The sequence below is a fragment of the Suricata suricatta genome, chromosome 14, assembly GCF_006229205.1.
Source record: "Suricata suricatta isolate VVHF042 chromosome 14, meerkat_22Aug2017_6uvM2_HiC, whole genome shotgun sequence".
NCBI classification, from domain to species: domain Eukaryota; kingdom Metazoa; phylum Chordata; class Mammalia; order Carnivora; family Herpestidae; genus Suricata; species Suricata suricatta.
Window position 1 is genome coordinate 35605012 of NC_043713.1, and position 25255 is coordinate 35630266.

At 44.6% G+C, this 25255-nt stretch overlaps 1 protein-coding gene across 7 annotated transcripts in view; it reads right to left on the reverse strand.

The window, feature by feature from the left end:
* MOCOS (molybdenum cofactor sulfurase) overlaps positions 1-25255 on the reverse strand; it is a 137154-nt gene that overhangs the window by 46584 nt on the left and 65315 nt on the right. For 5 of the 7 annotated variants that reach the window (XM_029921726.1, XM_029921725.1, XM_029921724.1 and 2 more), the window contains exons 1-3: positions 9283-9470; positions 3362-3451; positions 310-376 (exon numbers count right to left, since the gene is read on the reverse strand). In XM_029921726.1, coding sequence (XP_029777586.1) covers positions 310-376; positions 3362-3451; positions 9283-9424 — 299 coding nt within the window. In that variant the 5' untranslated portion in view covers positions 9425-9470. Of the gene's footprint in view, positions 1-309; positions 377-3361; positions 3452-7023; positions 7075-9282; positions 9471-25255 lie in introns of those variants that run through there. The other 2 variants (XM_029921727.1, XM_029921728.1) reach the window with 2 other exon arrangements.

A 25255-nucleotide genomic window follows, 5' to 3' on the forward strand; every position in this document is an offset into this window, starting at 1 on the left:
ATATGTTTGCACTCATAGGTCTAACAGGAAACATTCAGAATGATCTAGCTTCAAGAAAAACAAGCAGTTAGTAGTGCTTAAGAAGAAATGATTCAGTATCTAATGGATAGTTGATACCTGTCACAACACAGCATTTTATATACTGTTAAGTGAAACTACAATACAATCTAAGTTTATTTTGGGAGTGTTTGCTGTATAAAAAAATAAATTAATTAATTAATTTAAAAAAAATAAAGAACCTTTGTGGGATGCGGTAAGTGGTAGGAAAGAAGTCCACCACCTGGGGGCGCCCACGCGGCAGGCACTCACCTATAGCGCACATGCTCCACGGTATCATGGGTGAGCTTGCTGCTGATGTTCTGGCTGTGAGGATTACCTGGCAGGTTACGGAGACAAAGCCATCAAGTGACTACTTGAGTTTCTCTTCTTGTGTTCCTCCCAAATCCTCTCCTCAGTTTCTCAAAAAGGTAAGCATACAACTACTTAGGACGCGGGAAAGCCACTCCCATATACTCAAGAGAAATGAAAACATACATCTACACAAAGATTCATGCACAGAAATGTTCATAGGCAGGTTTGTCTGTAAAGCCAAATCCTGGGAACAACATGAATGTCCACCAGCTGATGACCAGATAGACATAATGTGGTCTGTCCACACAATGGGGAAGTATTCACAATAAAAAGGAACCCACTGGCTAGGTCATGAATGAACCACAAAAACATGCTGAGAGATACCAAACACAAGGAGTCACATATTATACGATTCCATTTATATGAAATGTCCAGCGAAGGCAACTGTACAGAGAGAGATTCAGAGAGTAGTGGATTGGCTAGGACTGAGGGGGCAACAGGCATTAACTATAAATGGGCATCAGAGATCTTACTGGGGAATGAAAATGTTCTAAGTGACTTATAATGATAGTTGCACGGCTTGGTAAAGTTACTAAAAATCACTAAGTTGTACATTTGAAATAGATGAATTTTATGGTACGTAAAATACAACTCAATTGTTTTAAACATACCAACCAACCCCCACCCCCAACTAGTAAAGCAAGATGGGATTGGGGAAGAACATTCTGGAGCTGGAAGTCAGCTCTCAGGTAGCCAGACCAATGCAAGTACCTCTTCTGCAAATTCTCTGACAGACAGTTCTGATAGTTAACTCCAGGGAATCAAGTACGCAGCCTCAGGGGGCTGCCCTTTCCCCCCAGACCATGAGGCAGAGCCATGAACCCCACTTAATCCAAGTCCCCATCTGCTGCCCTGAATTCACACCACTGCTTCTGGCATCGTTCCTGCAGAAACACGTCTGTCTCCCCCAAATATGTGAAGGGGACCATCATATCTCCCCTTAGCCCATTCTCAAGGCTAGAGCCTCTCCTAATTTCTCATTTTAAAAGATTTACTTAAAAGTTTATTTATTTTGAGAGAGAGAGAGATTTAGTTTGCGAGCATGCAGGGGAGGGACAGAGACAGAGAGAGAATCCCAAGCAAGGGTCACGCTAACAGCACAGAGTCCCACACAGGACTTGATCTCACGAACCATGAGATCATGACCCGAGCTGAAATCAAAAGATGGATGCTTAAACAGCGGAGCCACCCAGGTACCCCGAGTCTCTCCTAATTTCACTTGTCAATTTCTAGTTCTCCTCCCCTCCTTGGATCCCCCATGAGTGTGACCCATAGTATTATTACCTCCCTCAAAACATGGTCCCCAGACAAGGACACAGACCTCTCAAGGGGCCAGATGTGCAGGGATGAGGCACAAGCATTTCTCAAGAGCTGGACCACATATGCACATCAATGCAGCCTTGACCTTTTTGTTTTGGGTTCGTTTGTTTGTTTTCTCATACATACTGTCTGGTCACACCGGATTTCTGGCCATAGAAGCTACCGACACTCCTTTTCCATAAGCACTAGTAACCTGGAGGCTTGGTACTGACCCTCACTGCCTCTCACCACCCTGATTCTTAGCTGGGCACCATCAGCACTACCTACAGTCTACAGATTGTGTCACCTCTCAGCACCTTTCCCACAGTTAGGACTCTTGCAAAGATTAAAGAAGACTTGCAGATCTCTGCAAATCATGGAGTAAAAGTTAAGATAAGGTTCCTCACTGACATCTCCTCTACAAACTATCCCCCAGATTTAAATTCCTGCTGGCTGCCTAGGACTTCCGTGTGGCATGACAGGATTGTCAGGGCAGTGTGCTGAGGCATAAGGGCTCGTGCTCTGGAGCCCACTGGCCTGGAGAACCTGCTCCCCCAGCTCTAGTGCTTTCTGACTGTGTGGCCTCGGGTTAGCTCCCTATCTCCCCTGGGGCCCACTTTCCTCACCTGTAAAATAGGAGTGATGGCAGAACCTGTACCTTAGCTTGTTTGATAACAGAACCTGTACCCTCATTTGCCTAAAGAATGGAGGGAGAGAGAAGAGACGGAGCATTTGGAACAGTCTGTGAAGTGTATAGTGAGTGTTCGGGACACATGGTCACTGCCAGTACCATTACCACTGCTACTGCTGCTGCTGCTTTTAGCCCGAGCTCCCTGTCCATGCTCAGCTCCTCATCACACCATGCTGCTGCTTACTGTCCTCCGTGACTACCCATTGCTTCTGGAATAAACATCAAACTCTGCAGAGCACCTACACTGCCCCTATCCACCTCTCCATTCATACCTCCGCCACTCTCCTCCCCTCCTCTGTGCTGCGGGGCTAACTCCTGAAACCACTAGAGGGTCTTGGTTCCTGCTATGACCTCTGCCTGGAATACCATTCTCCTCCTTGTTCCCAAGTGAATTCCTGCCCATCCTCGAGTATTCACCCCACTTGTGAGGTGGCTTTCTCTGCATCACGCTGCCAGCTCGGTCATTCTGCAGCCACAGGCCTCCATGGTGTCATGGACCTTTTGTTCACAGCCTTTCAGATAGTTGGTAATTTCCGTTTACTGGGAGCTCACTTGATTAGGGCCCTGTCTTGACTACATCATAGTCGGTGAAGGCAGGGCCTGTGCTTCCTCAGTTTTCATTATAGCCCCACGCCCCCCACAGAAGAGTGACTCAACACACATTTATGGAGTGAAAGAATAAATGAAGGTCCTTCCCATCACCCCACCCTCTGCCCAGGGTCATCCCGCCAAATACAGCAGCTTTGTGCTTCTGTGCCCTCTGACACTGACCCCTTCTTCTGGAAGTAAACTTTGTGTCCCTGAGCCAACCCTTCCTATCCTGGTCACGGCACATATTATAGGGACCGCCCTGAGCACTGTCCTAGTCTATTAATCTGATATTTATTAAGCAGAGATTGATCGGCTGAATGTAGTTGGCTAATATTCATGCAAAAGTCAGTTTGGTGTGTTTTTCTTTACCATAAACATTTTCCATGAGATCATTAGTGAAGCTTGTGAGCTGACTCCTGGGGAACAATGTGGCTCCTGCGTGGTCAAGGTAGACAGTTCCTGAAAGAAAACACAGAATCAAGCTCGGGTTATTTTTCAGGGATATTCCACTCATTTTACTTAGATCTGATTTGTGTGAGCGTAAGCAATGGGCTCCTCCAGGACACTGATTTCCCCAACCCTCTTGATATGAGCTTCTTAATCCAAGGCACAGGCAATGCAAGATTGCACTTTCAATATTGAGTGACCTTTAGAGCCCCGAGCAAGCCTCCCTGATTAACCAGCTCTTTTATGAACCTGGAATAGCATCCCACGTGGAGAAGGAGCCCAACAGACATTTGTGATTTATAACAGTAAAGCAATTTCACATTATGACTCACTTCTTCTATCTGGGATTTCCTTGCCTCTTCCCTGGTGGGCGAGCCCAGCTTGTGCTTTGCCACAGTGAATTCTAGATCCCTCAATCCTAGAACAGCTTAGAGAGCTTTGGAGAATACTAGGAACGTAAATGAGCTTTCTAGCTTCTCTCATAAGCAGAGACAGGCAAACTAAGATGAGAGTGAGATATGAAGATGTTCCCATCAGATGGGGAGACCAGAGAGTGGGATGACTCGCCGTGTGGGCAAGGGCACGGGAACACCGGCCCACTGGTACATGGCTGCAGACAGGAGGCTCCGTTGATACAACTCCTTTATGGACAGCAATTTGCCAATATCGATCACACTTTAAAATGCAAACCCTCTTTGATCTAGTACCTCCTCTTCTAGGAAATTATCTTATAAATACCTGTGGTTTGTGAACTAGCCTCCACATGAGGACATTTAGTGCAGCATTGTCTGAAATAGCAGGAGATTGGAAATGACTTAAATGCCCATGAACATGTGTTTAAAATAAAGAATTCTTGTACCTCCATCTAGTACTTTATAAGTTGAGACATGGAGCAAACTCTGAGATACATTTGTCAATAATATACAATGTGAATAGATTCATTCCTTCTTTCATTCGCTTAAATGAGTTTTATTGTTTTATGCAGAATAGATTTTTTTGTTTTCTTTTTTTTAAAATGTTTATTTTTGAGAGAGAGAGTGTGAAGGAAGGGCAGAGAGAGAGGAAGATAGAGGACCTGAAGAAGGCTCCACAGAGCCCACAGAGTGGGGCTCAAACTCACGTACTGTGAAATCATGAACTGAGCCGAAGTTGGATGCTTAACAGACTAAGGCACCTGGACTTTTTGGTTTCTTTTACAACATCTTTATTAAGATATAATTCCAATATCATAAAATTCATCCTTTTAATAGTAACTTTAGCAGATTCATAAGCTATCATAACTGTCTAATTAATTTTTGAACATTTTCATTCACCCCAAAAAGAGAGTCCATACCCATTACCAATCATTCCCTAATCCACTCAGCCCTAGCCCCTGGCAACCCCTAATCTACCTTCCGTGTCTACATATTTGCCTATTCTGGGCATTTCATATAAATGGAAGCATGCAATATGTGACCTTTTGTGTCTGGCTTCTTTCACTTAGCATAATATTTTTAAGGTGCATCTGTATTTTCAAGGTGCATAATATTTTCATTTCTTTTTTAGGACTGAATAGTATTCCAGTGTATGGATGTACCACATTTTGTTTATCCATTCATCCAGTGATAAACATATGGGCTGCTTCCATTTTTTATCTATTATAAATGATGCCACCATGACTAGGTGCAAGATTTGTGGGGACATTGTTTTCTCCCATTTGGTGGGTTCTCCTTTCTTGGTGGTATCCACAGAAGCATAAAAGTTTTTAACTTTGATGAAGTCCACTTTGTCTATTTCTGTTGTTATTGTTGCTTGTGATTTTAGTGTCATAAGCAACCATTGCCTAATCCAAGGTCCTGATGACTTTTGCTTATGCTTTCTTCTAAGAGTTTTATATTTTTAGCCCTTATATTTAGGCCTTTCATATGTTTTTAGTTCATTTTTTAATACAGTGTGAAGTAGGGGTCCACTTTCATTCTTTTGCATGCCCGCTACCCCAACACTATTTGTTGAAGAGATTGTTCTTTCCTCTATTGAATAGTCCTTGCCTTCTGTTAAAAAGCAACTGACCATAGACATCTGGGTTTATTTCTGGACTTACAATTTTACTTCATCACTCCACACATAGCCTTGTATCAGTACCACACTGATTACTGTAATTTTATATACAGTTTACTTATTTTCCTTTTAGGGAAAGTCTGAGTGTTTCAACTTTATTCTCTTTCAAGGTTGGTTTGGCTATTCTGGGCCCCTTGCATTTCTGTAGGAGTTTTAGAATCAATTTATCGATTGCTTCAAAAAGGTACCTGGGACTTTGATTAGAATGTCAATCAGTCTATAGGTCAGTTCAGGGAGTACTGTCCTCTTAATAATATTTAGTTTTCAAATACATGAATACAAGATGTCTGTCCATTCATTTAGGTCTTCCTTTATTTCCTTTGATGGCCTTTTGTAGTTTTCAGTATGTAAATCTTCTACTTCTTTTGATAAGTTTATTCCTACGTATTTTGTTCTTTATTTCATTTTCACAGCTTTTCTTGCTAGTGTCTAGAAATAGGTTGAAGCTTGCGTATTGAGCTTGTATCCTATAATTTTGCTGAACTTGTGTTTTAGTTCTAACAGTCTTATACATGGATTCTTTAGGGTTTTCTATATACAATATTGTGTTACCAGCCAATAGAGATGTTTCACTTCTTCCTTTCCAATCTAGATGCCTTTTATTTCATTTTCTTGCCTAACTACCCAGGTTAGAACCTCTATGACAATGTTGAATAGAAGTGGTGAGTCCAGACCTCCTTGTCTTATTCCTGCTCCTAGGGGTAAGGCTGTCATTGTTTTACTATTAAGTATGATATTAGCTGTGGGTTTTCTGTAGACAGTCTCTATAAAGTCATTTTATTTCCTAGTTTATTGTATTTTTAGGTTCAAGAAATGTTTATTGAGTACTTACTATGTGCTGGGTGCTGTTCTAAGTGGCAGAGACACAACAATAGACAAAAGAGAGAAGCTGGTATGACAGTGACAAAGAAAGACAAATAAATGTAAATTATGCCAGATAATGAATGTTATGTCTCAGTTGTATAATTAAAAAAACTGTACAGACTTATATAAATATAGACAACAAGTCAAAAGGCACACCTGACATGAGTAGCATAACTGACCCTGGGGCAGCCACCATGGCTGTGCCTGGAGTGAGGGGGCTCCCTGGCCATTCTTTATTCTTCTTTGGCACCTTCTGAGTGCTATGTAAATGTACTACCTAGTCCAAGTCATTTGTTTTAGAATAATGGTCTCTTTAATTGAAAATTCAGAGATACAAATGCACCACATGAAAAGAAAGGCCTTTGTCCATCCAGCCATCAGGGAGATGCTCATGTAAAGCCATGGTGCCTATGTGAAACCTGAGGGGCTCCCAGGGAGCACCACATGCCTTGCCCACAGCCTACTGCAGGGCCACGAAGCCATTTGGGAGAAGGCTGCTTTGGCCTTTGGTCTAGTAGTTAATTTTGCAAAACAAGGCAGCCATGTTAGATTAGCTAGAGATCTGATCTTAGATGAAGTCAGTCAGCATAGTGGTTAGCAGTGCAGAATCCAAGTTAACCAACCTGATTGAATCCTGCTCCACCACTAGCCATTCTGGATCCCTGCTCCTTCATCTGCAAATGGGATGATGGTTAAATGAGTTGGTATAACAGAGCCCAGTTTAGTGCTCGGTACACAGTGACACTCCACGATTTATTGGTTAGTAGAAGCAGCAGGCAAATGGCCCCAAAACCCATTGGAATTGGGTCTTCAAGAGAGGAAATTTCAGGGTCTCTTCTAGATCATGCTCTTTAAGTTCTTAGTTCCATACAGGGTGAGTGGCCATGCATCAGCACCCCGAGGCTTCAAGAACCACTTGAGCCCCATCTGAAAATCCAATACTTTCCCATCACCAAGATGAGGAAATCCCCATCCAACTGGTTAGGTAAAATATTTCAGCACTTAAAGATTAATTACATAATTATCTAGAGGTACCACTTAGCCAGATAAACTCTTAAACCTGCACAAAAACTCTGAGGGGAAGGAGTAGGGGAAAAGGAAGAGGAAGTAATGGTTACATTGTTTTGTTTTTCCCTGCCCTATGAGAGGAAAAAAAGTGGATATGTTCTAAGACTTCCAACTGTGGGAAGTATGGGTTTAATCCACAAAAGTCTACTTCAACTATATAGTGTAGAGGAAATGGTAGGAACTTGCACTAGATAGATGATAGAGAAAGAAAGAATATGATATGATAGATGTCAAAGGGGCTCTGGGGGCAGCCTGGGATCTGGCTATCACATTTAAATTTTACATTTAAGTAAATGTTCTCTGAAGGACACAAGTAAAACAAGTAGGTGCCCAGAGCACACCTCTGCTTTCCCAGGGTAGCTTTGAGGGAAGAGGTCAGTGATGGGTATGAGGGATCAGAGCTGGAAGGATTAGGAGATTAAGCAGGTGTGGTGCTGAAATAATTACGGACTGCATGAAAACAGCCTCTCAGATTTGCTTCAAAAGAATGGGGAGCCTCCTTCCCTCCCTCCACACCTGTGGGTGTTCACTGTATCAGTCTATTTCTATGGGTAGAAATTTCCACAGTAAAAAAATTTCAGAGCAGCATGTGGAAGAGGAGGGGCAAGATGCTGGCTCCTCCAGGTGAATGTGTTACTGGGAAGAATGGAGGTAGTAGAGAGGCCACCAGAAGCCCCCCTCCCCGTCTCCCTCCTGAGCTTCCCTACTGAACTACAGAAAGGGAGCACACTAGGAGGAGGCCACAGCCGTCAAAGCTCCAAAAGAAAAAAAAAATTGTTGCCAACCCAAACATGAGGAAGTGACTCAAAAGAGCTGAAATCAGCCACCTGATTACTGAAAGGTTAAGTCACGGCGGCCGCTGTTTTGCCACAAGCAAGGGAGCAGTCACCAGTTGCTCAACGCGACAGAATAAATACACCTCAAATCCCTGTGCCTGGAGCCACGACCATACCCACTTAACCTGCGGTCCCTCCCTGCTTGACTGGCACGCAGTTCTCAGGCTCGAGGAAGACCCTCACACAAGGTTCCCGGCAAGAGAGAAAAGCCGGACCAGGGGTCGGGCAGCGTCTGGGCAAGGCCACAGGCCCCGATCGAGCTCGATTTAAAATTTAACCAGCCCGATCCGCCTTGCGGATATCAAAAGGACCATATGATCCCGATACTCGTGTCCAATTTACAGGCTCGCCCTGTACTTAAAGCTCAAACTGCACGGTTTGCTAATTCAAGTCTCCCAGCGAGCTAGAGTTCGAAGGCATTGCCCTGGCACGAATGAGAAAAGGGGGATTCGAAAATAAAGCTGCTTAGGAGTGTCCAGAGGCCATAGCATCTCGGTCCCAACCGCACACGCCCCCAGACGCGCGGTCACAACCCAGCGCACTGGCCGCCCCCGCACTGCACCTGTCTCCGGGAGAGCACCTGAACAGTCATGGCTGCGGCTCATGCCTGCATTCTGCGACCCTGGCTCCCCTTGGACCTTTAGAGGCGGAAGTCTCGCGGCGGGCGAGGGCAAAAGAACTCCTAAGTGTGGTCCGCCGAGAGCGACACGGGTGAGAGGGGTAGGCTAGTCCTGCACCACGGGAAAGGCTAAGGAGCTAGAGTAGCAGGAAGTCTTGGGCTGCAAGTGGGAACTCAGGGACGCGCAAACAGGTCCCTCCGGGACTTTCGATCCAAAATGTATCCCAAATGAGGTGACGCTGCTATCACCTAAAGCAAAAGCTCCTTCCTCGTCAGTTCCAGAAAACTCGTGCCCGCCACCTCCTCCCTGCCCTCCCCCACCCCCCACCCCCCCGCACAGAAGCCCCGGCAGGCCTCACCTGCCAGGCGCCCGAATTCGCGCTCGCGCATGTCCCGCAGGCTGCGTGGGCCATAGCCGTAGATCAGCGGCTGTGTGCTCGAGTCCCGGAACCGCTCGAAGGCCAGCAGCTCGGCCCCTCGCTGCGCCGCCCCGCCTGCCATGACCCAGGCCCGCCAGCCGCGCTGTCCCGGCCGTGCGGCCCGGGAAATGCCGAGGCCAGCCAGCCCGACCCCGCCCCCGCCGCGCCCGGACCGCCCCTCCCTGCCCGCCAGGGGCCCCTGGTCCGCAGCCGAGGGTGACGCCTCTCCGGGCGGCCCGGCTTCCCAGAGGAGCTGACTCACAGGGCTCCAGTTCTTTCCTGCCCTTTTCCCACCTCGGGGCGGGGCGAGGAAGTGCCTGCTTTCGTTGTCTCTTTAAACAGTTTCCCAGTGGAGCCCGCGGAGATGCCCCCAAAGACCCTGGAAACTGGAAGCTCTCGTTTATCTATGGTCCCACGAAAAGGCTAGTGGCAGAAGTAACGCCTTGCTCTTTCCTGCACGGTGAAACCTGGGCACCCCCGACTACTCCGGTCCAGAGCCCCTCACACTACCTGGGAGGACTCTTGCAAGGTGTTTGCAAGGAGACTTATCCTTGTTGCTCCCCGGGGTGGTGGGGGGCTCAGCGTCTGAGGATGCGGTGACAGAGAAAAACGACTGGGGGTCCGGGAGGTTGGTTGGCTAATATGGTCTCGTTTGCTGCGCACGGTCGAAACAGTAGCTTGGTTGCGACTTAGACCTGAGCGCAGGAGGCGCTCCGCCCTTGGGCCTGCATCCGGGGTGCCGCGTCAGAGGGCTCTGTCTCGGGGCTCTACTGTCTCAGTACTGAGCGTCAGGGAAGTGCAGAGCCGGTGTACGGGCGAGTGGACGGGTGCACAACAGGGGGTCCAGGTGCTTGGCAGGGACACCTCGGGTGCGATCCCAAGGTTGAGGCCTGCTTTCGGAGGATGGGGTGAAAGGCGAGGTGCCTGGTGTGGAACCAAGTTGGGGGGCTTAGTGCAGAACCTGTTGCGAAGGGGAGGACAACGTGCGGGGTGCCCAGGTGAAGGGACTCAGGTCCGGGCCCAGTCGAAGCATACTATGGGAGGAGGTGGGAAGGGCGCCCGTGCCACAAGTTCACCGCTTGTGCCGCAGCCAGGCCCACTGTCGCCCAGTGCTGGCGTCTCCGGAGCCTTGGGACGCCTGATGATGCGCGCTGCAGACTCCTGGCCCAGCCTCTGCCTGTTTAAAAAGCAGCCCGAGGACTGTGGGTTGGCCCAGCTTGAGAGAGCCGCCTGAGGGCCTTGCACAGTTCTGCCCCTCCTGGACCACCCCCCAGAATACCAGGTTGCACTGGGTGCATGGAGGGTCTATATGGCCCTGACCAGAGGTTCCCGGTCCTGGAGCTGCATCCATAAGAGTCAGTCCCCAGGGTTACCTCTACGTAGGTAGCCTCTGCCCACAAACGGCCACTGCTCACCCTCCTCACTGCCAGATCCCCAGGTCCTTACTGGACAAGCATTCACAATTGTTCTGGAAGGACTGAACGTATTCATAAACCAATACCCAAATTTGCTCATTGGGATCAATGACCCTTCCCCCCATCCTCTTCTGCATATCTTCTGACCACACTGGGAGCTGGAACTTTGGGCTTTGGTGCCATCTTGAGCCCTCTCCATAGCACTCCCTCCTGCAACATGACTTCTGGTAACTGCACTGGGCACCTGTACACTTTGACCTGTACTAATTAGTCCACAATTAAATCAGCACATCCATGAGGTGACTCTTAACAGGTGGAGAAGCTAAGTCACAGGGACATAGAGTAACTTGCTCACGAGCACACAGCTAGAAGAAGATGGACAAGCCAGCACCTGTGAAGTCAGTCTCCAGAGCCCAACCAGGTAAATGTGTCCAGCAGCCTCTCTGGTGTAAGCCTCTGTGGTCCTCAGGGTCTCAGGCTCCCCATGTCTAAGTTGGGAGAGTGGGGTCCCAGACACTGTATGCTGTTTTTGCCACTCACCCCTCCTTTAGTGCCCTACTTCCCAGTGAGGATCGACCCCAGGCCATGCTTTTCAGGCATTAACTTACAAGAATGGCCTGGAAGCCTATTAAAATGCAGATTCTGATTCTTTAAGTTGAGGCCTGAAGTTCTTTGTTTGTAAGGAGCCTGGGTGACTGTTGTTACTTGGGTCCATGGACTGCATTCTGCGGTGTGAGTGCCTTCCTTATGTACCTGGGGATGTAAGGAGTACCTACCTCTCCTCAAGGTGGTCTGTGGCCAAGTAACAAATCCCAACTCCACCAGGGCGCTGCTTACAGGCAAGTTTGCCTACTGAACAATTCGAATGGGCCAACTAAGTGCAGAACTCTTTTTTTTAATTTTTAATTTTTAATTGTGGTAAAATATACATAACAAAACTTCACTGACTTAGCCATTTTTAAGTGTACTGTTCAGTAGTGTTAAGTACATTCACATTGTATGCAGCCAGTCTCCAGAACTTTTTCCATCCTGCAAAAAGGAAAGTCTGTATCCATGAAACAACTCCCCATTTCCCCCTTCCTTGTTCCCTGGCAATCACCATTATTTTCTGTCTCTTTGAATTTGGCTATTCTAAGTACCTCATATCAGTGGAATCATACAGTATTTGTCTTACTGTGACTGGCTTATTTCACTTAGCATAATGTCCTTAAGACTCATCCATGTTGTAGGGTGTTTCAGAATTTCCTTTCTTTTTAAGATGGAAGAATATTCCATTGTGTGGATATATCACACTTTATTTATCCATGCATCCATTGATGGATACTTGAATTACTTCCCCTTCTTGGCTATTGTGAATAATGCTGCTATTAACATGGATATACAAATACTTCTTTTGAGACTCTACTTTCAGTTCTTTTGGCTATCTAACCAGAAGGAGGATTGCTGGATCATGTGGCAGTTGTGTTTTTAATTTTCAAGGAAAATATTGTTTTCCATTAGCAGCTGCACCATTTTACATTCCTATAGTGCATGAGGGTTCCCATTTCTCCTCATTCTCACCAATATTTGTTTTCTGTTGTTGATGTCGTTGTTATAGAAGGCATTCTCCTGGGTGTTAAGTAGCATCTCATTGCAGTTTTAATGTACACTTTTCTAATGATTAGTACTGTCGAACATCTTTTCCTGTGCTTTTTGGCCATTTTATATATTCTTGGGAGAAATGTTTATTCAATTCTTTTGCTCATTTCTTCAACTGGGCTTTTAAAAAATTACGTACCCTTTTCAGGTATGTAATTTGCAATACTTTCTCCCATTCTATAGATGGCCTTTTATGTACAGTACAGAACTCTTGAAGATCATTAAAAAGCAAAGAACTACCATTCAGTCAAAAAATATCTTTAAGGGGTTGAGTGCCTGACTCGATTTCAGCTCAGGTCATGATCTCATGGTCGTGAGATTGAGCTCTGGGTCAGGCTCTGCACTAAGTGTGGAGCCTTCTTGGGATTCTCTCTTTCCCTCTTTCTCTGCCTCCCCTGCTCACACTCTCTCTGTCTCTCTCTGTCTCTCTCTGTCTCTCTCTCTCTCTCAAAAAAGAAAGAAATATCTTTAAGCTCCTGGCTCTTCCCAGGGCACTGCATGCTCAGGAGGGTGGGAAGGACTTGCACCCACAGGCACGCAGGGAAATGAACTACTGAACATCCAGCTACAAGGCCATGTGGTCTTAGTCTCCTACCACTGCTCCAGCATGCAGATGTAGAATTGCAAGGAAGAGGAAAGGGGCTACTTCCCACCAGGGAGTTCAGTGAAAGCACCCCAAAGGAGGAAGCCTTTGACCTGGGCCATAGCAATAAGCCTGTGAAAAAGGGAAGGAGAGTAGTAGGGTCTGAGGATGCTGGGAGACTCAGCCTCTAACTGGCACCCTAAAATCTATTTCACCAAGATTCCCTAGGCCCCTCCTGCCAGAAAGAAGCTGTCAGAAATCAGATTGCTCCTTCTTACCCTGCCCCCACCGGTGAATGTCATACATGTGTTCACCACTCAGTGAGCTCCTGGGTCCCGTGCTGTAGGCCTGCCACTGCCTCGTCTGACCTGGTCCAGCTACTGGCCCTGGGGCCTTGGACAAGCCCAAGCCAGTCCATGCTGAGGTCCCAAGAAACTCGCTTCTGTGCCCAAAGTTTAGAGTTTCATAGGGAAACAGCTCTTCAGCTCCTACTTACAGCCCTCTCTCATCTGGAAGCCATGAAAAATATGTACCTAAAGGCCAGACTGGGCTGACATGAGAGCCTTGAGTTTGCACTTAAAATCTCTCCCCCTGGGCAAGGCTTTGTGCCTGGTCCAGTTCACTGAGCTTGGTTTTCTACTCAGGATGGTATCTGCCCAAACAACTTGCTCCTACGTTTATAGACGTCTATAGGACCCCACCCCTACAGTCCCCTGGCAATAGATTCCATTTCTAGAAATTGCCACTAGACCCAAGGCATTCATTCCTATATTCATCATTCATTCACTCACTTGGCAAAAGTTCAACGAGTATTTCTCAGAGTTAAAATTACAGTGGTTGAAGTAAAAGGCAAGGTAGGCTTGAAGGCAGACTTTAGAAGGCTGTTAAGTCACCCAAAGGGACTGGAATTCCATTCTGAAAATATCTGAGCAAGAAAGTGCTCCCAAGAGGTGATTTAGGCAGATCATTTATTAAATGGCCATGACCAGCTGGATGGCGTGGTAAGAACTGGGGGCAGGGAGACCAGTTACAACCTCCTACAACCTCCAGGCTTGAGTCACTGGGAGATCAAAGTGGGCTTTGGCAGGGGTATCATCCAGTGTTCACTGGGGAGCTGGGAAGACATTTGTCAATAAGGCAGCTTGTGTGCCTGGGAGGCCCCGGGACAGAAAAGGAGATGGGGCTGCAACTAGGTCACCCCTCCACACTGCTGCAGTGCCAGAGAAGGGGGCTTCCCAAAGAGGTCAAGGCTGTTGGGGAGAGAGCCTCCCCAGCCTAGGACTCCAGAAGTCCTGGAAGAGAAGGCAAGACAGGCTGGGCAGCATTCCAAGTACAAATGCTTGAGAGGGGAAAAGGCTCTGAAAATGAGAGAGGCAGAACCTCCAATGAGGCTGGAGCACAGGCTGTGCTTGTGTCTGGATAAGGGATGGGGATGGGGAGTGAGGAAAGGGAGCGAGCCACACTCTGCAGACAGGAGGGACGGGAAGAAGCCACCGAGTGCCCACAGGACAGTGGCTGTGTCAAAGGTCTGTCTGATGCCCTGGCAGCACTGAGGATCATGTAGGGAGGCTGGGCAGGAGTCCTGGGGAGGGGCAATTAGGGTCCAGATGGTGCAGAGGTGATGAAATTCAAGGAAGATGAGGACTGAGGGAGGATGGGCTGTATTCTGGGTGACTCAGCAGTGTTGGAATGGATGCCTTGGTGGATGGGGGTGGGGTGGGGGCAGGGCTCAGGCACAAGTACACAAGATGGTTTAGGACATCTAAGTGGAGATTGGGGCCCAGGCTCAGGCAGCCAGGGGCTGGAGACATCTCACAGGAGAGGACTGTGCAGAGGTCACCCCATGGGCTCTGGAGTGTTCGGGGAGAGGAAGAGCCTTGGGGATAGCCACATTTAAGCAGTGTCTGCCTCCATGCCACTACCTGGTGAGAAGGCACAGTCAGGGAGGTGGGGAGACAGCCAGCACCTTGGGTGCTAAGGCTGACAGGCCATTGAGGACAAGGGCCAATCAGATTACTGACTGTGCTGGCTAGGGGGTGTGCGGTGACCTAAGTGAGACACTTTTATCTTGGTGGGGATGGGAGCTCCATTTACAAGCTCCATTCAAGTCTTAAATGCTGATGGGGTAGAGGTTTTCCTACTGGCTAAGCCTCAAGGACTTTTGATCCTAGGGGTGTCTGGGGGCTGCAGTTACGATGGATTAAATTTCCTGCCAAGTAGTTAGGATGGAGGGTGGGTGCTGCAGAGGCAAAATCTGGTTAGGAGAGTGAATTTATTATTTCCTGCTGACCAAGATCCTCGGACTTCGACAAGCAGGGATAAGAGAGACAGTAATGGAGCAGCTTTCTCTCCAAAGCCTGGCAGAGTAGAAGTTCTAGGAGAAACAACTTGGAAGCAGTGGAAAGAATGATCAGAAAACCCAGGAAGCTCCCTCCCCTAGAGGGAAAGGAGACCTTTTCTGTGAATAGAAGCTAAAAGGGCAGCTTGGAATCATGAACAAAGCTCCATTATATCTAAGTCCATAATATTCAGAACAACAAAACCCCACCAGTACTATGGAGACCACAGTAGAGACAAGGTGGGTGGACCCCGAGGGAGGATTTTCTTGAGGCTGTTTTCCCAGGGGCTCAGCTTCTCTCTGTGTTCATTCAGGGGCAGGTCTGGACAAGCCCACCTCCTTCTTGGTCCCTTCTGCAATGACACCTTCCTCCTGCTCTTTGTTCCCTACTCCTCTGTACCACCAAGACAGGGAAAGGCTCTGATGCCATTCTATTCACTGACTAATGGATTACATTGAAGAATCCTTCCTCCACCAGCCAGCCTTCTGTGTTATCAAATTTACTTATCCTTAAATTTAGCAAATATTTGATAATACACTGTGAGACGCACTGTGCTAGATGCTGTGGAGAACGAGAAAACAAATCTGATGCCCAGATATTTAGGATCTAATAGGCTTGTATAGGGGGATTTCATTGGTTGCCTTCCCACCACCCACTGTCCTTGATTTTGATTTGGAAAAACCACCCACATAGATTAGCCATGTGGTCTTAATGGGACCAACCCTGCCTTCAGTTCCAGAATAATCTCATGGCTCTTGCCGCATCAAATGGGCAGGCCCACACCACTCAATGTGCGGTTTTCCACTGCCCTCTGTGATGAGTTCAGGATGTTCTGCTGAGTAAAGCTAAAGACTTAATGTTTAAAAAGGTATTCCCTTTGATATGAGCAAGAAAATCTGTAACTTCAACGGTTGCTTTCATCCAAGGGGGAGGGCAGCCTTGGAAGAACGCTGGCCTATGGAGAGGTCCTCTGAAAGAAGTAGATGAAGAGGCACAGTGTCCTGATGAAACTATACCTGAACTTTGTCTTACCACTGAATTTGTTTTCAATTATGTGATCTAATAATTCCCTATCTTATTTTAAGACAAACTTTCTTACCACAGAAAGAATCTAACTGATACAGTGTAAGACATTTGTAAATAAAAGGTCACAAATGATAAATGCCATAAAGGAAAATGAGAATAAAATACGGCGGCATTCAGAGAAAGAATACTTGAAACGAGGGAATTAATAAAGGTTCTATAGAGGTGATATGAGCTGAGAATTACTTAACCTAACAGTTGGTGTCTTATTACATATACATCCCAGCACTATCCCAGCTACCGTTTTTCAATCTTCAAAACAGCCCTATAAAGTGGTTGTTTTTTTGCAAAATGAGACTAACCTTTGTTTGTTCTTTCAGAATAAAACATCTCAGTTCCCAGCTGACCACAGGCCTCTGGAATGAAAATTTCATTTCCTAGCTTCTCTTAAGGTGTGGCCACAAAACAAAATTCTGGCCAAGGAGATTAGGCAGAACTGTGTGGCCTTCCAAGAAGTTTTCTTAAAGCTAGAGATGAGCCTTTCCTTTCTGTTGGCTGGAATGCAAAGATCATGGCAGGAGGCCCAAGCAGCCATCTTGGCTGGTGAGGAAGCCACACACGAGGATGGCGGACACCAAAGAAAAAGAGCCTGGGTCCTTGATCATGCTGATCCTGCCTGTCATGGTCTGTCTACCTTGATTCCTTTTGAGAGAAAACTTTCGTGCAAAAATCAGAAAGACATCTAACATTTTCTTTCACAAACAGTTGAATTGAAGTTGGACTGATCCACTGGTATTATCTGCATTTCGAGGTGAGGTGAAATACTTACCCACCATCACTGACAGTGTGAGCCAGAATCAAAGGCACTTCTGATTCCTTACAGGGCTCCAACCGTCACCTAGAGTGCCTTGAGAAACACACAGGCTTTGTACATAGTGGGTCGCAGGCCTGGCATTCTTTAGACAACCCAGGATTTTCTGCAGTGGCCAGAATTTCTAATTTAAAAAAGAGATTGATTCTGTTCTTTCATTTTATTCCTGAATTTTCAGTCTCTCCATTTCCCACATTCCCCCTTTGGAATCAATAACTGACTCCACTTCCCCTAAGGCTACTGGGAAGGGATTTGGCTCTGGGCTGTTGAAGGTAAAAAATGTCCTCAGAACAACCCAACTACCTCTCCCCTGTCTAGGAAGTTGTACAGGTCAGAAGGCAGCAACTGCTTAGGCTGGTGCTTGGCATGGAGCTCTGGTGCTCTGATGCTGTGAATGAGGCAGAGAAGCCAGATGGAGGGAATGGGGAAGGGCAGGCCAGGGACTCTGAAATACCCCATTGGGGTATTAAACAGAGGCTGGGTCGTAGTGAATTAAGTGACCTTAAGTTATGTGTTTTCTGAAGACATTGACTTTCAAATGGAGAGTTCATCAGGTACTCCTGCAGGATGGAGGTAATATTTATATCTAATAGAACCTTCAAACATTATATTATATAACAACATATATAAAATAGAGCTCCTGATTTTTTTCCATCAATTCTCTTTACTCCAGACTTCTATATCCCAGTAAATAACATCATTATTCATCCAGTGTCTCAAGTCCTTTCAATTCTATGTCCAAAATAGATCTTAAGTTGTCCACCTATCTCTGCACTACCATTTCCCTAACATCAGCCTTTCTTATCTCTCATCTGGATAATTACAATGCTTGCAATGAGACGTCCTATTCTACCCATCTCCAACATATCCTCTGCAATCAGCCCAAATAAGCTTGTGTTTGTTTGTTTGTTTGTTTGTTTGGGAGAGAGAGAACACATGTGCAAGAGCGGGGGAGAGGGACAGAGGTAGAGAAAAACTCTTAAGCAGGCTCCACACCACCCTCAGTGGAGAGCTCAACACTAGGCTTCATCCCACAACCTTGGTATCATGACCTGAGCTGAAATCAAGAGTTGAACACTCAATGGACAAAGCCACCCAGGCACCCCATCAACTAAGCTTTTAAAATAGAAATCACAGGATGCTCAGTTGGTTAAGCAGAGACTCTTGACTTTCAGCTCAGGTCATGGTCTCAGGGTCTTGAGATGAAGCCCCACATGGGGCTAGTGCTAAGAATGGAACATGTGTAAAATTCTCTCTCCCCCTCTTGAAAGAAAGAAGGAAAGAAAGAAATAAGTCATTATATCACTTCTCTGCTCAAAACAGTATAATGGACTTTTGAAAATCTTTATGGCCAATGTGGGTTTTGAACTCATTACCCCAAGATTAAGAGTCACATGCTCTACCAACTGAACCAGCCAGGGTCCCAGTATAATGGTTTTATATAATTAAATGATTACATCTCTATGAGTAAATGAATTTAATGCAACATTCATTCTTACCCTGGGCCACAAGGTTCAGCAGGATCAGTCACACATACCTCTCCAACCTACCAGTACACACAAGTCACACTGGTCTTCATACACCTCTTCATTTATCCTTCCATTCATCTGGAATATTCCTTAACATATTATCTGTGTTTTAGCTCAAATGCCAACATCCCAAAGAGATCTGAAAAGTTCATTTAACTTTTGTTTCCTCCTAATGGTTAACCTCAATCACCACATCCTATCTGTTCCTTTTATCAGCCACTGTTGTCTGATAGAGTATTTTAAGGAATCTGTATACTTGTTTATCTTCTGGAGCATAAAATCAATGAGGGTCAAATTCTTCTAGCTTTATCACTAAATTTTTAGATCCTAGTACAGTGTCTGCTTTTATAACAACCTATAAGTGGTTCAACAACCCATGAATCCAGCCTCCAAACAGGGAACCATTGGAGTACACAGCAGCACAGGTGGCCTTGTTCTGTGAGTAGATCACTTTTTGTGGTCAGCAACGGAACCACACTGAAAGATGACTGTATAATGAGGGACATCCTGGGGTAACAGTACTCCCTCCAGAACTCAGCACTGCCCCACTTTCTTCTCATCACTTAAAAGGAAGGGCCATCCCCTGTGCTGGCCACAGCACCCTCACACCTGTATAAAATACATCCAGATCTGGGGAACTCAAGTACTCAGCAATGACAAAGAGCAAAAGACCCCCAACTTCTTCAGCAGCCATGGACATGCAATACCCAGGGTGTAATAAGAGCCGGTTCATCCTTTGAAGTCCCTCCTACTAGTTTCCAAATAGGTTCACCATTAATGTATGGCGATAACATGTATATGCAGGTAATTAGATTAAGTGAAAAATGTGATCCAGCTATCAAATACTGTTCTGTTTCACACTCAGATATAGTAACATGCCACCCCCTAAGGTACTTCCACTTGGATGGACCAAAACATTTTCCCAGTCTTTGGCTGACCATGGTAGAAAAACTGAACAACTCTCCATGCTTTTGTTCTTTTTCTTATAAATTCAAACATAATTTCCTTGAACCAGCATTTCCCAATCTGTAAAAGGGTCCTATAGTCCAAAAAGTTTGGTAATGCTGCTTATGTTGTCTAATGCTCAGAGACTCAGAAGCGGCATTAGTACATACGAATCTTAAAAGCTCTGGGAAGTCTTGCAATTAAGAACCAACTAAATATTTAACCAGAATTTTAAGTGGTTTATGTGTGTGTACATATGAATGTATGCACATACATATGAAATACCTGTCTTCAAAACCCTCTTCAGGTATGATTTGCATATAGTCATATGCACTCATTTTTATGCCATAGTTCAATCCATTTTAACAAACATATTCACCCATGTAGCCATCACCACAAGAAAAAATACAATATTTCCATCACTTCAAAGCTTCCTGATTATTCTTTCCATAAATCTATAACCCAAATCCAATGATGAGAAAAACATCTCTGAAGCTCAAATTGAGGGATATTACACAAAATACCTGACCAGTACTTCTTAAAATGGTCAAGTCATGAAAAACAAGGGAAAAATGATAAATTGTTACAGTTCTGGACAGTAAAGGAACATCACAACTAAATGTAGACTCTTGTATTGGATTTGGGAGCAGTAAAAGGGCATTAACAGAAAAACTGGCACAATCTGAACAAAGGCTGGAGTTTGGCTAACAGTAGGGGCTGATATTGACTTCTTAATTTTATTAAACAGACATGGTAACATTAAAGAAGAAAGAAACTGAGTGAGGAATGTGGGGAGATCTCTGTATGAATCCACTATCTGACAGTTTCAGCAGGTCAAGAGTTCCAGCACAGTTAAGCTGATCCCCTGTGGGGCTGTCATAGGCTGGGATCAAGGGGTCAGTCAAACAGCATTCCTTTCTAGAACAAGGAGTCTTATTCCAAGTTCACATGAATGTGGAAAGAATTCAGTTCCTTGCTATTGCAGGAATGAAGTTTTCTGCTGGCTGTTGGCTGGAGGCTGCTCTGTTACTAGAGGCTGCCCACAGTTCCTTGTCAGGTGGCCCTGTCACAACATGGCAGCTGGCTTCTGCGAGGCCAGCAGGAGAATCTTGCTCCAGCCTGCTAAAATGGAGTCTTATACAGCGTGATGTGGTCACAGGAATGACATTCCATCACTTTGCCATTCAATCCATCTGAATCAATATCCCATCAGTATATTCTATTTCTGAGAAGCAAGCCACAGTCCTATTCATGTTCACCAGTTGGGAGTGCACACTGGGGTCACACTGGGGAGCCAAGATCAGGAGGGTCTCTTAATTCTTTTTATCTCTATTTTGTATGGATTCCACAGTCCCTTTTAAGATAAAATTTTAGAGACAAAGAGACACAAAAGTAAATCCGGTCCCAACTCTTAATTTGACAGGAGAAGAAACTGAGACCTAAAAAAGTGCAGTGATCATTTCAAGTACATAGATGATCAAAGACAAAATAATGGCTGGACCAGGTCCTGTGAAAGAAAAACTTTTCTGGAATTCTGTAAGCTTTTAAATTTAGCTTTAAAAAACATTTTCCACATTAGAAGAAATTTGTAGCTTTCAGGACCAGGTCCTGTGAAAGAAAAACCAAATGCCCTTTATTAAGCATCCCCTTAGGGTGGGCACAAATTAGAAAGTTTATGAAATGAGCATGCTATCTGTAATTGGGCAAACACAATTAAAGAAGGTGTGGCAATAAAGCTTTGGCAAGATTTGGTAAGGTATAAAAGAGCTGGAGTGAGAAGCCATGTTACCTTCTGTAATGATTATGTTCTTATAATTTTTCACACAAATTCTGTATCGAGATTTTTTCATCTCCATTCAGTTTGCTCAGATTATTGTACAATAAACAAAATATCTTTCAATTACAGGAGTGATATTTTATCTGGACTATTACAGGTGACACTAGCTCATATTTGAGTCAATTAATAGGCTTTGTTGCTCACAGGATATTTGTCACAGGACAAAACAGTAGCTGTGCTATCTTCTAGGTTATAGTATGAAAGATGGAAAAATAGTTGCTTGTTTTGTTCTGGGTTTTTTTTAATTTAAATGAATGTCATGGCTATTTGTCAGAAATCTTTAGATAGCTCATTCTTTTTTTCTTTTTGAGAGAGAGAGAGAAGGGGTTAGAGTGCGAGCAAGGGAGGAGCAGAGGGAGAGAGAGAGAGAGACAGAGACAGAGACAGAGAGAGAATTTTAAGCAGGCCTCACACTCAGTGTGGAGTCCCAAACAGAGCTGGACCCCACAACCTTGGGATCATGACCTGAGCTGAAATCAAGAGTTGGGTGCTCAACTGATTAAGCCACCCAGATTTCCCTAGATAGTCCTTTCTAAGTAAAATATAAGACTAAATTAATTTTAATCAAGAGACTACAGATGCTGGTGAGGATGTGGAGAAACGGACACCCTCCTACACTGTTGGTGAGAATATAAACTGATACAGCCTCTCTGGAAGACAGTATGGAGGTTCCTCAAAAAACTATCAATAGAACTCTCCTATGACCTAGCAATAGCACTGCTGGGGATCTACCCAAGAGATACAGGAGTGCTGATGCATAGGGGCACATGTACCCCCCAGTGTTCACAGCGGCACTTTCAACAATAGCCAAATCATGGAAAGAGCCTAAATGTCCATCAACTGATGAATGGATCAAGAAGATGTGGTATATATATATATATACAATGGAATACTACATGGCAATGAGAAAGAATGAAATATGGCCATTTGTAGCAAAATGGATGGACCTAGAGGGAGTCATGCTAAGCGAAATAAGTCAGGCAGAGAAGGATAGATACCATATGTTTTCACTCATAAGTGTAAAAGGAGAAACCTAATAGGAGACCATGGGAAGGGGAAAGGGGGAAAAGAGTTGGGGAGAGAGAGTGAGGCAAATTATGAGAGACTTTTGAATGCTGAGAACAAACTGAGGGCTTAAGAGGGAGGGGGGAAGGGGAAAAGGGGTGATGGTCATGGAGGAGGGCACTTGTGGGGAAGAGCACTGGGTGTTATATGGAAACCAACTTGGTAATAAACTATTTAAAAAAACTCTGTTGAGATTAAAAGAAAAAAGAACAGTAGTTGGATATAGTGCAAAACTCACATACTGTAGCATAAAATAACAGGAAAGAATTTCTAAACAATAATTAAAATGACCTATTTATATGAAAAATAACATTTGAGTTCCTCTGTGCTCACTAGTCCAAAATAAGGATTACAGAAGAAATCAGAGAATTAACAAACCAGGAAATTGTATTTAAAAAGTATTCTTGGGGCTTTAGGTGGCTTAATTGGTCAAGCCTCGGACTCCTGATTTCGGCTCAGGTCATGAACTCATGGTCATGAGATCTAGTCTCATGTGGGGCTCTGCTGGGCATGGGGCCTGCTTAAAAGTCTCTCCCTCTCTCTCTACCCCTCCCCCACTCACGCAGGCACTCTCTCAAAATTAAATAATTAAATAAAAATTAAAAGTATTCTTATGTACTTCCCACAAAGCACGGAATTGAAAAACAAAACACAATGTATTAGAAGAATTTTTCCATGATACCTGTAAAGGAATGAATGAACCCAAAGGAGTTGGGTAAACTGTGGTAATTACACAATTACACAAAGGAATGAATGAACCCAAAGGAGTTGGGTAAACAGTGGTAATTACACAATTTACTCCATGAGTCACCAACACAGCTGAATACAAGAAGCAGCTAAGTGGGTTCATTCCTTCTCTTCAGTTCTGTCACCATGAAGACCATGTGGACAGCCTTGTCATGGCTGTAGTCAGAACATGAGCACTAAGCGTACCCACAGAGGAGCCACATCCTATGTCCCCAGGGTCTCCATGGGGATGACAGACACCAAAGCCAGCTTAACTTCCATATCACATGAACACTGAGCACAGAGAAAAGTGCAGAGAGAAGAAACTTGCAAGTTACTTGATTCCCCAAATCATCTATAAACTATGATCGAAACCAAAGAAGCCTTAGAATTTGTGAGCAATAAGAAGTCAGTAGTTATCAAATGAAGGCATTCACATTTTGCAGTGAAACATTCAGCCATGTTTGAAAATGGCACTTATATTTGGGAGTTATAATTTGTTATATTTTTCATGCACCTACATAGTATTCTAAAATAACTTTATTAAACTAATAAATAAATGAATGCTAAAAATAAATTAATGCTAACTCGGGATTGATTCATCTTAGAAATATGAATTAGCATTAATTAATTAAACTTGATTAATGCTAATTCATATTTCTAAGATATATATTGTGTTGACATGTTTAAGATTATGTAATGTTTCAGTGATTTCCCAAACCTGCAATAGTCAGACTTCTAAGAGATGACCTAATATTGCTTGTATATCTGAAATTAAACAGATGACTAGCAAGATAAAGGAATGTAACTTTAAAAGCATAAATCTCCTCCAGATCCAATTATTTGCGAGTGCTCCTTAGCTCCCCAAGGAAAGGAAAGAAAGTGCTGACATTCTGGAGAAGAAACAGGCTAAGTATACACTATTGAGGACTTGGGCTGGCTTGTTCTCCTTTATGCATATTCTCTTTTAACAAAATATGAGGAAAGTAGACTATAGTCGATTCTTTTCATGTCTTCCCAAAATTCATCAAGAGAAATAGTGGCATTCCTGGCACACTACAGGCACGCAAGCACATGCATAACCCCATGCCTCATATGAGCTATCCAAATCCAAAGAAACATTTAAAATAAGGCCCCTAGTAAGGAGGTGACATTATGGACATAGTTTACTCTCCTCTCCATACATCCCAGAAGAAAGCAAACCTTCAGTGCCCTTAGGAAGAGTGCGATCATTCTTGGTCTTCCCAGAAGGACTAATGACCACCCTATCATAAAGGGCAAATTGCCTTTTGCTTCAAATCAGTGTTTTGAGTATGTGTGATGGGTTTCTCAGGGTCTGACCACCCCTTGGCTGAGTAGACAAAGCAATGGTAAGAACCAGGACCAGTGAGCATTACGCCCAATGGCCAAAATGCTCTTAATATGTGCTCTGGCCCGACAGGTTTCCATTGTGATAATAACTACTAGAATGAAGTAAATTGAATACATTAAGACCCTGAGCTCAAATATAACTAATTATATCTTCTCCTTCCAATGTTAATTCTTACTCTGTGCTCTCCCCAGGGAAATCTAAACTGCCGAACTCCCTTAAATGGGTCCCAGACACATCTGTGAGCTTGAGGGATTTTGGGTGCTGCATCAGCATCGGGGAAGTTTGTAATGGTGATCAAGGGCTCCTGAGTTCTTCATGTACATTGTGCTACATGCATTGTGTGAATTAACTGATTTAACCTCTTCAGTGACCCTCAGAACAGAGGTTCTAAAAGTGTGGTCCATGGATCCCTCCCAGAGGGGGGTTCCAAGGCACGTTCATATTTTTACTATTTTATTTTAACATTTTGTAATAACTTTATTGTATTTTATATTTTATTATTTTCTTTATAATCTTCATAATAATTTTATAGTACTATGGAGACATTATTCGCCTTTCCCACATGTTGAC